General features: G+C 39.9%; 1 protein-coding gene across 9 annotated transcripts in view; it reads right to left on the reverse strand.

The window, feature by feature from the left end:
* MAP4 (microtubule associated protein 4) overlaps window positions 1-15,064 on the reverse strand; it is a 258,149-nt gene that overhangs the window by 134,649 nt on the left and 108,436 nt on the right. For 8 of the 9 annotated variants that reach the window (XM_054016827.1, XM_054016833.1, XM_054016832.1 and 5 more), the window contains one exon: window positions 14,213-14,278. The exons of the other annotated variant lie outside the window; for it this stretch is intronic. In XM_054016827.1, coding sequence (XP_053872802.1) covers window positions 14,213-14,278 — 66 coding nt within the window. The remainder of the gene's footprint in view (window positions 1-14,212; window positions 14,279-15,064) is intronic. 9 annotated transcript variants of the gene reach the window in all.

A 15,064-nucleotide genomic window follows, 5' to 3' on the forward strand; every position in this document is an offset into this window, starting at 1 on the left:
TCACCATTAACCTTTTGGCAATGGTAAACAAGTAGATCTAGTGTCCAAGTTAGTAAACTCTCAATTTTGCAAACCTGACCAACAGGAAAGGGACTCCTACCTATTTCTCATTAGGAAATATAGAAAAATATAAGGATTTACTTCTAATCACGACTTTGTCACATCAGTTCCATTTTAAATGCAGAAATTTTAAGCTAAATTCATGGGAGCTTTGGAAACCTAGAATCTTGAATATTTTGAGCAACATCCACTTGCTCAGAAAATTCCAAGTATTGTAACAGATATGTCAACTCATCCTGCTGTCAGTTGATGATTAAGAAACTTAAAACCACTGGTATGTACATGTGATGGGGTGTCCACCCCACACAAGGCCTGAAGGGGTAAATCAGACCAATTAACCTATAGGCAGCACCTGGAGGAAAGCCAGGGAGCACTAAAGCCTAATTGGCTGATGGAGTCCAGCTGGGGGAGGAGCTGGGCCAGGTTTATAAATCCAGGAAGCTGGCAACAAGGGGGCTACAGGGAAGAAGTCTGCAGTCACTCCCTAGAAGAAGGGAGGTTTGGTTGGGATTACAAAGGCAGGTAGCCTACGGTTATTCCCTGGGAGGAGGGAGTTCAGATTGGCAAAACCAGAGGAGTGGGCAGAGCCAAAGGGTAAGGAAGAGGGAGCAAGGTTCAGGAAGGAATAGACCTTGGCTCCTGACAAGAGGGTCCCTGAGCTGGAACCGGAGTAGAAGGCGGGCCTGGGTTCCTCTACCAGCCACTGAGGGAATGGCACCTGGGGCAATGAATGGGAAGACTGCCTGAGGCTGCTGACAAGAGACTTTTACTTAACCCCCTGGAAATGGAAATCACATAGTGATCTGGCCAGAGGGCCGAGTGACGAACGGAAGGCTGCAGTCCCTGGAACGAGAGAGGAGGAGAGAGTGATGAAGAGACCACCAGAGGAAAGTGCAGCACCTGGAAGGTGCTAATCCCCAGAGCAGTCAAGAAGTGGCTCCACTAGCGGCGAATAGAGCCCACCATCATAGTACACTTTCCCTTGGATCACCATCCCTTCTTTCCAACTCTTGCTAAGCCTTGCCAGAAAAGAGAACTTTTTGTTATCTTCCTGACATATGTACTAAATTCATAATAAACTTTCTATTTTCTGTTGAACAATCCAAATCAGGATGCATTGCATCTTTGAATCAACCCTTAAAGCAGCAAAAAGTCAAAGCAGAATGATTGCTAGGAAAGTACCATTTAAAAAGGCATGGCCATAACAACCGTTTTTTTATTGAAACAAAAGAGTTCCTCCTTTTACTTGTAGTCATCACAGTCGCTTTCAGTACATTCCCCATAGCTGTACGAGTTCCAATACTTACTGTCCTTCATGAGTCAAGGAGACAAGACTAGCATTCACTACAAAAGAGTGCTGTTTTTCTAAAAACCCTACATCCTTTTTAGTTCCAACTTCTCCCTTCTTGCAAGAGTTTAGATAATTTGTTTAATCTATGCCCAACATCTCATATATATTTGAAGAAAGCAATATACCCCCACTGGCAAGTGCCCTAGTAACACATAGGCAACAGAATCCAGGCCATTTGGTTTTGATATCTGTTGACCGACCTGACACCATGCTAGAAAGGCAGAGAGTTCTCTTTACCTTGTAGAAGGGTAGTGCCATTAAACCGGAAAGCCAAATAATAAAGTCCCACATCACATAAGTATTTAACATCCTGTGTAGGTATGTTATTTTACAAACATAAGACAAGCTTCCCCAAGGCACGGATCTTACAATTTAAGACATATGATAATTGATATTTCAAATCATCCTTGCATTGTGTTCACTTGCAAAATAAAGTAGAATATGTGACCTCTTGTTCCCTTTACTCAGTAACATGAGTCTGAGCTTTTGAGGGGTTCTGATTTTCCAGACTAATGAAAAAGACTCCAACACAAATGTATCCATTTCTACAAGTGCTACTTTATTCCCTGACTGGTAGAATATTTGAGAGAGATTTAGAATGTTTAGGCTTGTGAAACAAAAATGAAAGCACTATTGAAAAAAGGTACTAGTGTGGAGATGCCAGAGCCAGACAGGCAGGGAAAAATATGCAAGAAAACAATTATACCCTCTGTCCTTGTTCAGGACAGAAGTGGTGCAAACATATTACAAGGATATTAACTGCTGTTTCTTTACATCTGTAGCATGGAGCTCTATACTGAAGCCAACAGAGAAGCTTTAGAGGATATTGTTTGCAATATTCTAATAAAGTTACTCCTTTAATGTTAAAAGAAAGGTTCTGATTCTTTACCACTGTGGCATAATAGTTCTGATACAAGCACTATCTAGGTTACCGCAAAGAACTCTTAAAAGGGGACATGTAATATTTATGATATATATCTATGCACACATTTTTCTTACATCTGTAAGATTTTCCTTCAATGATATTTGTATCAGAGACCCTAAAGGAACATGCCTATTTGTTCATATCATTTCCATACAGCAGAATGCTCAAAGCTGCACACACGTTTCTAGAAAGAGATAATACACAGACTTACCCAAGCCACTTATTACCATGCTAAGATTCTTTAAGTTCTCACATAAGTGTTATTTTGCTTTAAAAACCAGATCTCAAATATCTGCTTAATTTCATAACTTGACAGTCTATACATTACTTTAGAAGCATTCAACCCTTTATAAATGAGCCTCCCTTATTTAAAAAACAAGAACACTGACATGAGAAAGTTACTGGTGGGAGGTTCAACTGCAATTGTATATGAAAGGTATCTAGAGTAGGAAGGGGAAGTCTGTCATTTTTTAAAAACAAGGCTTCAGAGCATTTGTTACTTACCATAGGTCACTGGGAGTTGTGAAGGGGGAGTTAGTTTAGGCACAATATGTCATAACTTGGGAAAGTTATAGCTCTGATTTCACTGATCCAAATAAGCTTTTTTAAATTGGACTCGTATCAGGTATTACTACTTAGGCACCAGACTCAAAACTAGGAATTTGTTCACAGAACCTTACTGCCATTCCTTGCTTCAGCTGCTGGGATGCTAGGATTGTTTTCTAATCACATACCCAAGAGCACTGATACCACGGGAATAGCAGCATTTCTCAAATAGCACTACTTGGCTCCCTGGTAGGCCATCTCATTAAAAAGCTCAAAGCTGTAAAAGGCATGGAGATTACACTACCCTCTCATTCCGAGACATGATACTTTCAGGTAAAGAGGCATATTAGAAAGGCACTGGTCCCAGTGGGGAAGGGGGGGAGGGAGGGGAGAAAGAGGGATGACACATACCAAGGCTGGACATGCTGTACTTTTCTGTGGTACACCTCCACCCCGATATAACGTGACCCGATATAACACGAATTCGGATATAATGCGGTAAAGCAGCGCTCTGGGGGGGGTGGGGCTGCGTGCTCCAGCTGATCAAAGCAAGTTCGATATAACGCGGTTTCACCTATAACGCAGTAAGACTTTTTGGCTCCCAAGGACAGCATTATATCGGGGTAGAGGTGTATAATGGGGCACTTTGGTCTCCATGGCTGTGAATCCAGCACTTTTCTTAAAAATTACATTCAAATTACATTAAATGTAAAAATATTAAATTAATTTATAAGAACTTTTGCTTAGAATGTGATTTTATTAAAATATTAATGTTCTGGACATTTAACAGCTAAGCAAATTGTATATTTGGTAATTTGGAAAACAAGGAATGGTTGCATATGCTAATTTTCTAAAATACAGAAGGTAAGTAAAGTACGATTTGCAGAGGAAGAAATGGAGGCAGAGGTGAAATGACTTGCCCAAAGTCACACTTGTCAGGTGGCACAGCTAGGAGTAGAACCCAAGTATCCTGACTCCAAGGCATCGACATTTCTTTCAGAATTAAGATTCTTCAGTCTAATAATTTCTACTGTGATGGCACGAAGAACAGATTCATTTATAGCTGCTCAATTCACTAGTGAAAATTTAAATGTCAGCCTTGAAATGCTACTTTAGTTTATCCAAGAGAAGGTTAAGAGGTGATTTGATCATGGTCTATAAGTACCCAGATGGGGGCGGGGGGGTGGAATTCTAATTGTAGAGGGCTCATTAATGCTTCAGGAAATGAGATCTAATGGTTGGAAGCTGGACATGGACACATTCAGATTAGAAATAAGGCTCAATTTTCTAACAACGAGGGTAATTAACCATTGGAACAACTTACCTAAAGATATGATGGATTCTCCACCACTTGAACTCTTGAAATCAAGACTGAATATTTTTCTTAAAGCTGTGCTACAGCTCAAATAGACATCATTGGCTTGATGCAAAATTATTGGGTGAGGTTCGCTGGCCTGTGTTACGCGGGTCAGACTATCTGGTCCCTTTCAGCTTTAAAAATCTGTGGCTCTGTGACCACAAGGAACTAATATGAATTTTAGCATCCATTACGGTAGTTCCTCCTGCAATTTTCTAAATATCATCAAGTTTTGTACTTAAAACAAGCATATTCCTCCCCTACTCAATCCTGCAAAGTCGGCATTAGGTCTTCATAGCAGTTATTTCCATTATAACAAACCAATATCAAACTAAGGCTTATATGGTCACTGCAGGATCAAGCTGAAACTGGGATTTTAAGAGAACATTTGTATTCAAAATACAAATACCTTAATAAGAATGATCATTCAGAAAATAGGTGCCAAAGTCAATTGCTTTTGGATGAGTGCTTTACTTATACTGAATTTTTACTCTAAATGTGAGAGTCTCTTTAAAATTCATATTTTATTCATGTGTAAGTTTCACTGGATTTCAGCGAACAGTATATAAGGCAATGAAAGCTTCTTTTTGACGGACTCTTCAATAGATGAAACGTTCCTGAAAACACTAGCTTCTAAAAATCTTAATATTTTGCAGCAGATGACCAGGAAAGGATCTCTCTCATTGCAATGTTGTCTGAAGTCACTAGACAATTTATACTGAAATGGTAATTCACTTGATTAACACAAATCAGTTTATGTGCACACAGCTGGTTTTAACAGAGTATACCATAATGGCTGTATTGGTATAATGCACTCTCTTTTGTTTAAGTGAGGTGGGCAACTTTACATCTAGCTTCTTAAGAGTCATCCATGCAGTATGAAAGTGCCAACGTAACCAGTTAGCCCCTTCACAGGACTCGCTTGGCAATGAAAACAAAGAATTACATTATCCTATTCATAGCATACCAGTAAATGTGGAAGACGGGAAGAAGAGTTTAAGCAGCAATTACAGATGTAAATTTTTAAAAACCTAATCCTAGACCAAATTACCCTGAAACTTCCTGAGTTTCTAGTGCTCTTCAGTTGCCTGATGTACCTAAATTCTCTTCTGTCTCCAGTCCAAATTATCAGTCCCCACCCTTCCTTGTTTTCTTACCTCTTTCTCCTTTCAACTTTCATCCCATTCTGGATCATTCTCAGGGCTGGTCCACACTAACCCCCCAGTTCGAACTAAGATACGCAACTTCAGCTACGTGAATAACGTAGCTGAAGTCGAAGTACCTTAGTTCGAACTACAAGGTACTTACCGCAGGTCCACACGCGGCAGGCAGGCTCCTGTGTCGACTCCGTGTACTCCTCTCGCGGAGCAGGAGTACCGGCGTCAACGGCGAGCACTTCCAGGATCGATTTATTGCGTCTAGACAAGACGCAATAAATCGATCCCAGAAGATCGACTGCTTACCGCCGAACCCGGAGGTAAGTATAGATATACCCTTAGAGTCCTCCAAAAGCACAGAAAGCAGTTTCAAACAGGCGTAACAATTCCCAGAATAATACAACATGCTTATTTAGCCAGATTCCTTCTTGCTCGCTCTGACTTCACTCCATAAGAATTAAGACTCAAATAATTCTTCTCTGGAAAATATGCCATCATGTAAGCCTACTTTTAATGGCCCAGAGTCAACTCTGAGTGTGAAGTCTGGACAGTTCTGAAAACTCACCACTATTGAGGACATAGGGACCAAATAAGCACAAGATGCAGGGGGAGGAGGGGAGGGTTTTTTTGAAGTAGGAAACAAGCGTCTTTAATCTCGCAGCTTTGAATTTCTCAGGGGGAAAAAATCTTCCCATGCCCTACTTTAAGCATTCTTATCCAATACAAAGTTTGAGGGTGTCTTAATACTAATTTGAGTGCCCCAACATGGAACTGGGCACCTTGTGCACCTCTCAGGATTTGAAAGTTTGATCCGTGTGCGTTGTGGAAGACACTTGACTTTATTCTTTGTATTAATTTTTAAGTAGTACCTGAATCATGTAGTTCACCCAGGTTATTAAGGCTCCTTTTACTGAACAAACTACACTTAAAATGGTTCTCTGATGAGGAGAGGAGCGTCCAGTAGTTATCTAGACAGCATGTTATCCCAACCGTCAGACCATTTTCCTCTTGCAGGAACTTGTCCTTTGGCATTTACAGACACACAACTAGAATGTATTGTAATTTTATAACAAACCCTAAGCAATACTTAGGAATAAGAGTCAAGGTCAGTCTGGATGACTTTATATATTGACTTTAAACAAAAGTTGGTCTCACATAAAACACCAAGAAGATTCCCACCAAGGTGCAGTTATTGAGCCATTAGTGCAAGGTGTTTATTAGGGTGCTTTATTCAGCAAAGTGATATACAGCTCACAATATACAAACTATTGGAATCAAACATAATATACAATTTTAGAGGCATAAATTAAGTTATAAAATATTCTGAAAAAGGTTCTACATTATCTCCTGCATCTGGGCAATAAAGCCTGGAGTGCATGTGCAGTTTAAATAAAGCAACACACAAGCCTGATAGCGTCCTGAAAATTTCAGAAGAGTACGTTGGCATACACAGTTACTGCACGAAATCTTTCACAAGAGGCAATGTACATTTTTCCTTCTTACGACATACAAAAAGGCATAACTGGAAACCATAAGGAAAAATCGATTCTCCCTTCCCCACCCCCTGAGAAACGTGTGTTACATTTCACTCCAGAAAGAGTCACAGCATCAGACATGCATGACAACCTTGATCTGTCTGTTAGATGGAAATTTTCTAATGGACATTTCAACAGAGAAATAAACTCAAAATAAGTTTTTGGAAATTTGCAATACATATCTCAAACAAAAAACACGATTAAAAGAAAATACAGAAAAATGGAAAAAAATAATTAAATAAGTTTTGGTCCTGTGATAACGTGTGATGAATTATGCAACTCAGTAGTTGATAGTGACTAGATTCACAGGGGTGCCCCAGTTTTCATTATCAACTTTTGCTTTGTTCTGTCTGACGCACTGTTACGGCTGGGTAGTGGTGACAGATGTTAAGGCTGATTTTGCTAAAAATGGAACTGCTAGTTTTCTGAACTTCTTTGGCAGAGTTTTCCTGTAAGGCAACTTTACCAGACTAACTGCCACAATGTTTAATAAATTGCTTGGGTGGAAATATTTAAGAGATGCATATCCAGCATAATAAAACCACTTGGGGAGTTTAATTTTCAGTTGCAGATTCCTAGAGCTTGGGTCACAGATAGCATTGCCCACCTCCTGTGGAGGGGAAGAATGACTACTTGTGTCACTAAGCAAAAATTCCTCTAGGCTTGATAATGACAGGTTCCACTAAAAATGTTTCCCTGGGATGCCCCCTCTTTACTCAGTCACTGGTCTTTGTCCAGAAGTCCCCAAATCCCTGGTAGTGAGCCCCATAGCATCCTTTTAAGAGAATGATCCATCGAGGATCGAGAAAGATTATCATAGCATCATTGTTTTTTTCAGCCAACCAAGCAGAAACATTGTGGCTATTACAAGAACATTTCCCAATGGCCATATAACACCACATGACAAACCACCACTAAAGATAGTTTGCTACATAAAAATGCATAAAGCTAGAATGGGATCTTGGTATGGCCCTATTGCCAATGTATCTTGAATCCCAAGTGCCAGTCTTATTCTAGTACAGGGGACCAAAAGAGTTTTATTAATGCACTTCAGTCATGACCTGGTAATTCCAGTCCTGGCCTCTAAAGAGATCACCAGTCTTTGCAAATCATGTGGTAGCTCGGCAATGCATAAAAACAGAGAGACCAGATAGGAATGCCAACATTTTTCACGCCCGCATTTTAAAAAAATTTCATAAGCCACAGTGTCTTATCAGGAAGTAAACAGATGTAAATTTCCTATAGTAATGCTAACACTGTAACTGTTACTGTTCAGAGCTCTCAGTAAATTCGCATTGTGAAGTTGTCAGCTTCAAACTAATGAGGCTTTCAATAAGTAAAGGCAGTAAGTTCACATTAACTGGAGAACGAAAAGCTTTTCAAATTCTGATATATGTCATTAAACAGGCTGAAGACATAGAATCATAGAACCATAGGGTTCGAAGGGACCACAAGGGTCATCTTGTCTAACCCTATGCTAAAATGCAGGTACAGAGGGGGGGGAAGGTATAAAGGAGACATGTGTGTAATACAAAGTAACAATTCTGGACACATACCAGCTTCAGTGGGGATTGAGAGAGTTCTCAAGCTAAACCAAGATGGATCAGTACTTTCCTTAGAGACCTTCAAGGAAAAACTCAGAGTACTGCAATTCGCAGTGCTGGTAATTCAACAGGTAACGCTAGGGTTGCCATCCCTCCAACCAAAACTGGCAACCCTAGGTAATACTCTTCCAGTGACTCAATGTACCAGTGCCCCAGTATGGTTATGATATTACTGCGGTGCTAGAAATACTCAGGTGTAAGCCACCTGATCATTAAAGGTTCTGTGATGCTTTTTACCCATGTCAGAGTATTGGCTCCACTGTAGTGGCCTCGTGCAGATTTGGATAATCATATTCTGCCTTAGACTCCTGATACTGTTTCACGTGTCCAGAACTGTTACACATTGTACTGTGCTTGGCTAAAACAACTGTGTTCAACCCCAGGGCTGGCTGCATTTTGAAAGGAATTCTGTTTGTAAAGTGCTACGTATTAGGCTATTAATTTTTCCATGAGCAAACTGAGTGTGAAACTGCTTTCCTGAACTTAGTGACAGAGCCTCTAGTGGACTGATGTCTCAAACTGAAAATATTAAATGTGTGAGATGTCCTCATGACTATTGCCTAAAACTAGGGCCAAGACTAAGATTTATTTTATAGCACAGTCCATTCAAAAAGCATTCCCTGGTCTAGAAAAATTCAGTCTCAGTACTGCATCAAAATCCATCTAGGTGTTATAGCAGTTAATGTGCTCTAGAAGTGTATGCCTTTGGTACACTATTTTTATATTTTGTCTATATATATATATTTGTTAGCAGCAGATAAAGCACGTGAATACAAGGACTGCATGAGAGGGCAATATTTATAATAAAGTGTCTACTATTAAGGAAAAATCTACACCTCAATGACAATTCTCCTGTAGTAGCAAAACTTTTCACATGAAAGACTTGAATTATATCTATGCTGGAATAGCAGCAGGAATTGCAAATGACATGCTGAACATAGAGACAGATCTGCGGGAGTTCAAAGAGGCACTGTTTCTTTCAGTATGATTGGAGCCTTGTCAGATAATTATTTTGTTAGAAATTTGACAAGTTAAATGTAGTTCTTGACATCTGTTCCATTTTTATTGCTCCTTTAGTCAGATTCATTCTTTATACTTTTTGAGGGCAGGTAAAAATAATTTGCATCTGAGCCCCATGCCTTTCCCACAAAAGTAATCAACACACATAAAAGCTGTAATTAAAATGGAACTCTTCGCTTGCTTCCAAGTTTGAAGTAGTCAGTCCAGTATCAATGCGATTGGCTTTACTGAGACTCAGGGTGCGAAACACGAAAACAATTGCTTTTTGGTGGGGGGGGGGGGGTTAAGTAATGATTAGTGGATACCAGTTTGATAACAAAAGAGTTTTTTTTTTTTTTTTTTTTTTTTTTTTATTAAAGAAAAAGACAAAGCTCCTTAGGTCTCAGTAGATGCAAATTTGGGAATAATTATATTTAAAGTCTCTATAGTAGATCCTATAAAGAGCCACCTCTTCTTAGCAAAGAAAATGGCATCATTAAATTTAAATCCTTATTCACAAAGGTTTCTAAGCAGCAAGGACAAAGGCAGGTGGAGCTCAGGATTACTCTAAGGATGTGTTCAGTGATGGTGAAAGAGGAGAGCTGCAGTCATGGTGGACCCATCCCCTATGAAAGCACAGCTTGGATTTACTGTCAAACCCTTCGTTAAGAATTAAAACCCCAGTGAATTTTTAATTTTTTTTAAAAGATGGATTAAATAAAAATGGAATTGTAAAGGTAAGTTAAAAAGTAGCCTTGACAAATTGCTAAAATTGTGCAGTTAAAAAAAATCTGTCATGCACGTTTGTGCTTACACAAAGAAAGGAAGGTTTCAACAAGCACTGCAGAGAGAGGGAGGAGGAGGAGGAGGAGGGCTGATCAGCTGACAGCGGGACGGTAGAGCTACACGTTTCTTCTACACGTAAACTCCGGGGATGTAAAGCAAGAGCTCTGTAAAATGCCGAAGGTTTTAGAACTGTAATGGCAGGTAGAAAAGTACACTGGTCTTGTGTCAGTAGCAGCCCCAGTGTTAGAAGACAGTCTAGGCTTCTAGGAGGAGAAAATAGAAAAGGAGGGAAAGAAATAGGAGAAGGGAAAGGGAGGGGGAAAGGGCAAAAAAGCGTAAATCATTAGTAAACATGAACATTAATGCAGCAAACTGCACATCAAGCAATATTTCATTTAGTGCTGATAGCAGACCTTTCCAGAGACTAATTCAGAAACAGGAAACTTCATTTTTACAAAAGTCTGAAAAAGTCTCACTTCATGCAAGAGCAGACAAGTGTGCTACATGCAGAAATTAGCTGTGGTAAATCTAGATTAGTGGCAAAGTGCCGTTGAGAGAATGGCAGTTCAGGATGTCTCTGAAAAGGAGGATTTGCGTTAAAAACAGTAGCCAGCAAGATATATTTCTGTGAATTGGTTTTAAGGAGAGGAAAACCACTAAAGATGCAAGATCCAATACTGGCAGGTACTGCTGAGTACCCTTAGCTCCTACTTAAGTTAGCAAGTGTTGAAAATGCACAGCACTTGCAGGATTGAGCCCTTAACTAGAAAGTAAATGTAGTAAAATTAACCACACAAATATTTCACCTGCACTCAATGTTTCCACCAAGGATACCCCACAACTCTACTATAATCTTGATATTCCAAACTGGGAAAAACATCAACAAAAACCAGCCTTGTGGGGTTTGGCATCACACTGTAAAATTCCCTTTTGTGCTGGGGTATCCAGACTTTTGGGGCTTCTCTACATGGGGACACTCAGGAAGGTTCCGGCAAATCAACTAAAGCCATGAACTGAATGTGCATAAATTAAAGTGTGTTAACACCCATATGGATACTCTCTCATTCAAGAGTAAATTGGCTTTAGTTCACTGTAATTTAATCCTTCGAGGAGGTATATCTACACTGCAATTAGGAGGCGTGAATGCAGTTTGTGTAAGACTACCAGAGCTAGTTTTGATTGAGTTAGCTCACTAAAAATATCAGAGAAGCTGAAGCCATGGCAGCATGGGATAGATACCCAAGCATAAGCCCACCCAGGACACTGGGTACATACTTGAGCAGCTAGCTCGTGCCATAGCAGCTTCTCTGCTATTTCTAGCGAGCTAGCTCAGGTATGCCTACATGTGCTGCAATCACACGTCCTAATCGTAGGGAAGACGTACCCTAAGGCCACTTTACCGGTGAGTGAGAGCACCCACAGAGAGGAGTTAAGGCATTTTGAGTTACTCACATTCACGTCACACCTTTAGTTGATTCACCTCTACTTTCTTAGTGTCCCATGTAGATATGCTCTTAATATAGTCAAGTGAGTGCTAATCTGGGAAAAGGCAAAAAAATGCCTTTTTCAGACCTAACTAATCCTAACCACTGTACACTCCAGATAACTGCAGAGAATGTCATATGTAATGAAAACGTCATCAAGTCAACGTCCCATTGAATCAAACTCCAAATACATTCCACCGCAGAAGAAAAAAAGCATAACTATCTAGGGAGTGAAAAAATGAGATGCATTTACGTACCCAAGTGACGATTACATTATCCCCATTCTCCAACCACCTCCAATGATTATTTCAGGATCCAGTTCCAATGTGGCTCTGTTTTGCAAAGCTCTCCATGATCTCGTTCTACTCTGTCTTGCACACTGTGTTTCTCTACTTCTGTATCACCTGTTTGTCGCCACAATTCTGAAGTTATGGAACCTTCTCTGCAGCTCCTGCTCTCTGGAACAGTCTTTCTGGATTTTCCCAGCTCATCAACTGTTCATCTCACTTCAAATCTCATTTGAAAAAGTCTCTCCCTTGTCTGTGCCTCTAAATCATTCTCCCTCTATTATTTAACTAACTGTAGGAGATCAATGTCGTGAGACATTTTGAAAAGACTACAATTGTATTATACACATTTCCCATTAGTCTGAAAACCCTAAGTTAGTTGATGCTTAAGTGACTACTTAAGCTTCCATGTTGCTATTCCTATCACTCTGAAGTTGCCTTTAGACAACCTCTAACAAGAAAAATTGCTGAACTCCAAACCTCATAAACGTAGACGTCAAGACAAAACCTATTGATAATAAACAAGCTGCAGTCATCTACAAAGGTCTTTGCTTGTGTTGTTAGCATTTAGCATTTGAGAGGTTAAAATTAATTTGTTATGGTTTACTGGAGACTAGCCTTTAAGGAAGCTATGACTAACCTCCAGAATCATTCATTCAAAAGAGGACCCCGGTGCACCAGTGCAGTCAGCTACACATACTTACAATTTCATTATGGGATAAGTTTGGATTCCACTTCTTCCAGCATATATATAATACTGAAAAGAGCAACTGAAGTAGTTTGAGAGGCTCAGGGGTCACCTTAATTTTATATTTTCCTGTAAAAATCTACAGCTTTATTTTGACAAGCATTTACAAAAGCAGGTTAAGCACACAGACTAGTGCCATATTTGTAAATCTTCATCTTCCCAATAAATGAATCCAATTTAACCACATATGCATTAAAAATTAAATAATTTTCTAAACGCACAAGTACTGACCACAACAAGAGAGTTTTCTACCCCTTCATAGCCTCAGGAAGCTTGTTTTTCTTGAGCCTGGACCTGAAGACCAGAGTAAGTGTAACATGCTACTGCAAGAGGATCCAATTTGGGTCTCTAGTGCAGCCTCTCCAGCCATAGGCTGGGATCACTGCCGAAATAGCATTTTTAGCCTCTATTTGGAGCTAGTGACTCAGGAGACCAGCAAGTACCTCCGGTCAATGCCAAGAATGACAACCACCTCCGAACAACCGTATACTTGGTAGAGCAAAGATTACTACAATGTAAGAGCTTTGGCTGATCAACCATTCCCCCCCTTCACTAAAAAGAAAAGAGTTACCTATTATTGGAATACTTGTTACAGCAGGATATTTTCTACCTTAATATTTGTGGTGATAGTGACATCCGAGCTACATCAACAAGCTAAATGCAATGATCCAAAATAGGACAAATAACGCATGTCCCAGACAGGCATGAAGTTTAATCACTCATTCAGAACCCGTCATAGGATATTTGTGTAGAGATTTGCCCATTTAGTCATGGCATGTTTCTTGAAATACCAAGCTATTATGTATTGCTGTTAAGAGATGGATTTAGGAGGACTTCAAAACTTCAACTTTGATAGCATGCTGCCAAAGTGAGAGTCTAAGAGAGTTGGGGGGAAAACTGAGAAGAGAAGATAAACAACCAGACCACAGTGAACTTCTCCTCGCAGCTGGTGATCACATTGCACCTTGAAACTGGGGAGAACAACAGGGGAAGTTCATATTCAAAATAGGGTAGACTTAGTCCAGGTAATGTTAGGGCTTCATTGGAAAGTCATTTTAATACATCAATATTTCAAATACATCTTCCTTAGGTTAACTGTGGCTACAGCACATGAAGCCTTCTAAAAGGGGCTTTCCTACATATGAGCAATTCTGGTATAGAAGGTAGTTTTAGCTTAATTTAAATATTTTAAAAAAAAATCAAGGTTCACTGGGCAGCGAGCAGCTCTTTGGAAAGTACCAAATAAATACTGAAAATCTCATAGAAAAGAACACTTTGCCAGAACAAAGATCATCTAGTAGGTTCTGACTAAACCAGAGGAAATAGGTAAGTCTTCTAAAGTGTTGTGTTTAACTCAGACATTACTCTCTTACCTGTACTGTCATCTTCTATTCCATGGTCACCATTCTCTAACACTGCTGGTCCAACAGCTGAAATACCTGCAATAACCATACAGAATATATCAACCTGTGGACAGGCGTCACTCCTAACCTATATAAAGTTCATCTTAAAACTTTCCCCCAAGATGTTTTTTTCCTCAGTACTGCTCAATCCACACCCTAGATCTTCTCTCTGACTGCCACTCCCACCTCCCTTGTATCAGGGTAGGGGGAACAAGCCACACAACTCATTGAGTCAGAACAGCCCAATTAACCACTTACCAGTAGCATCGATACTACTTAAGAGAGTGGCGTATTCCAGGCACACAGTCTGTTGCTTAGTCCCATAAAAGTGACCCACAGAATTATAACCAGGTTCTTCTGCAACAACTCACACCACAATTGCAATTATCCAAATCGTCTTGGGGATGAACCTTTGACTAAAGTGGCTTCCAAAAGGCAAAACTACAGCAGATTTCCCTTAAAGGATATTCAATAAAGTGTGCCTTTGAAATGTTATCCATCTAACAAAGACAGGCCTTCCTTGCCATACTACTCATTGCTATGTTGCACATGGATACTGTCATTACATCGAAGGCTGTATCATACAAAAACCCTGAGCATAATCTGTTCCAGGAAGAGAAGCTTGCATCTGACTTTCTGAAGCAAGTTCAGGAGTGAGAGACCAATATACAAGAGGTCTCAATATAAATGTAACATATAACCGAGATAATAAGAAGTGCTTTTGCTGATCTTGAGTGCCCTTTTGAGGGCGACATCCATTTTTCCAATTTCCAAGGAATATTTGAGCCCTGAGGAGACTGGCATAGGAGTCCCAGTACTTGA

The sequence above is a fragment of the Malaclemys terrapin genome, chromosome 2, assembly GCF_027887155.1.
Source record: "Malaclemys terrapin pileata isolate rMalTer1 chromosome 2, rMalTer1.hap1, whole genome shotgun sequence".
Classification (NCBI taxonomy): Eukaryota; Metazoa; Chordata; order Testudines; family Emydidae; genus Malaclemys; species Malaclemys terrapin.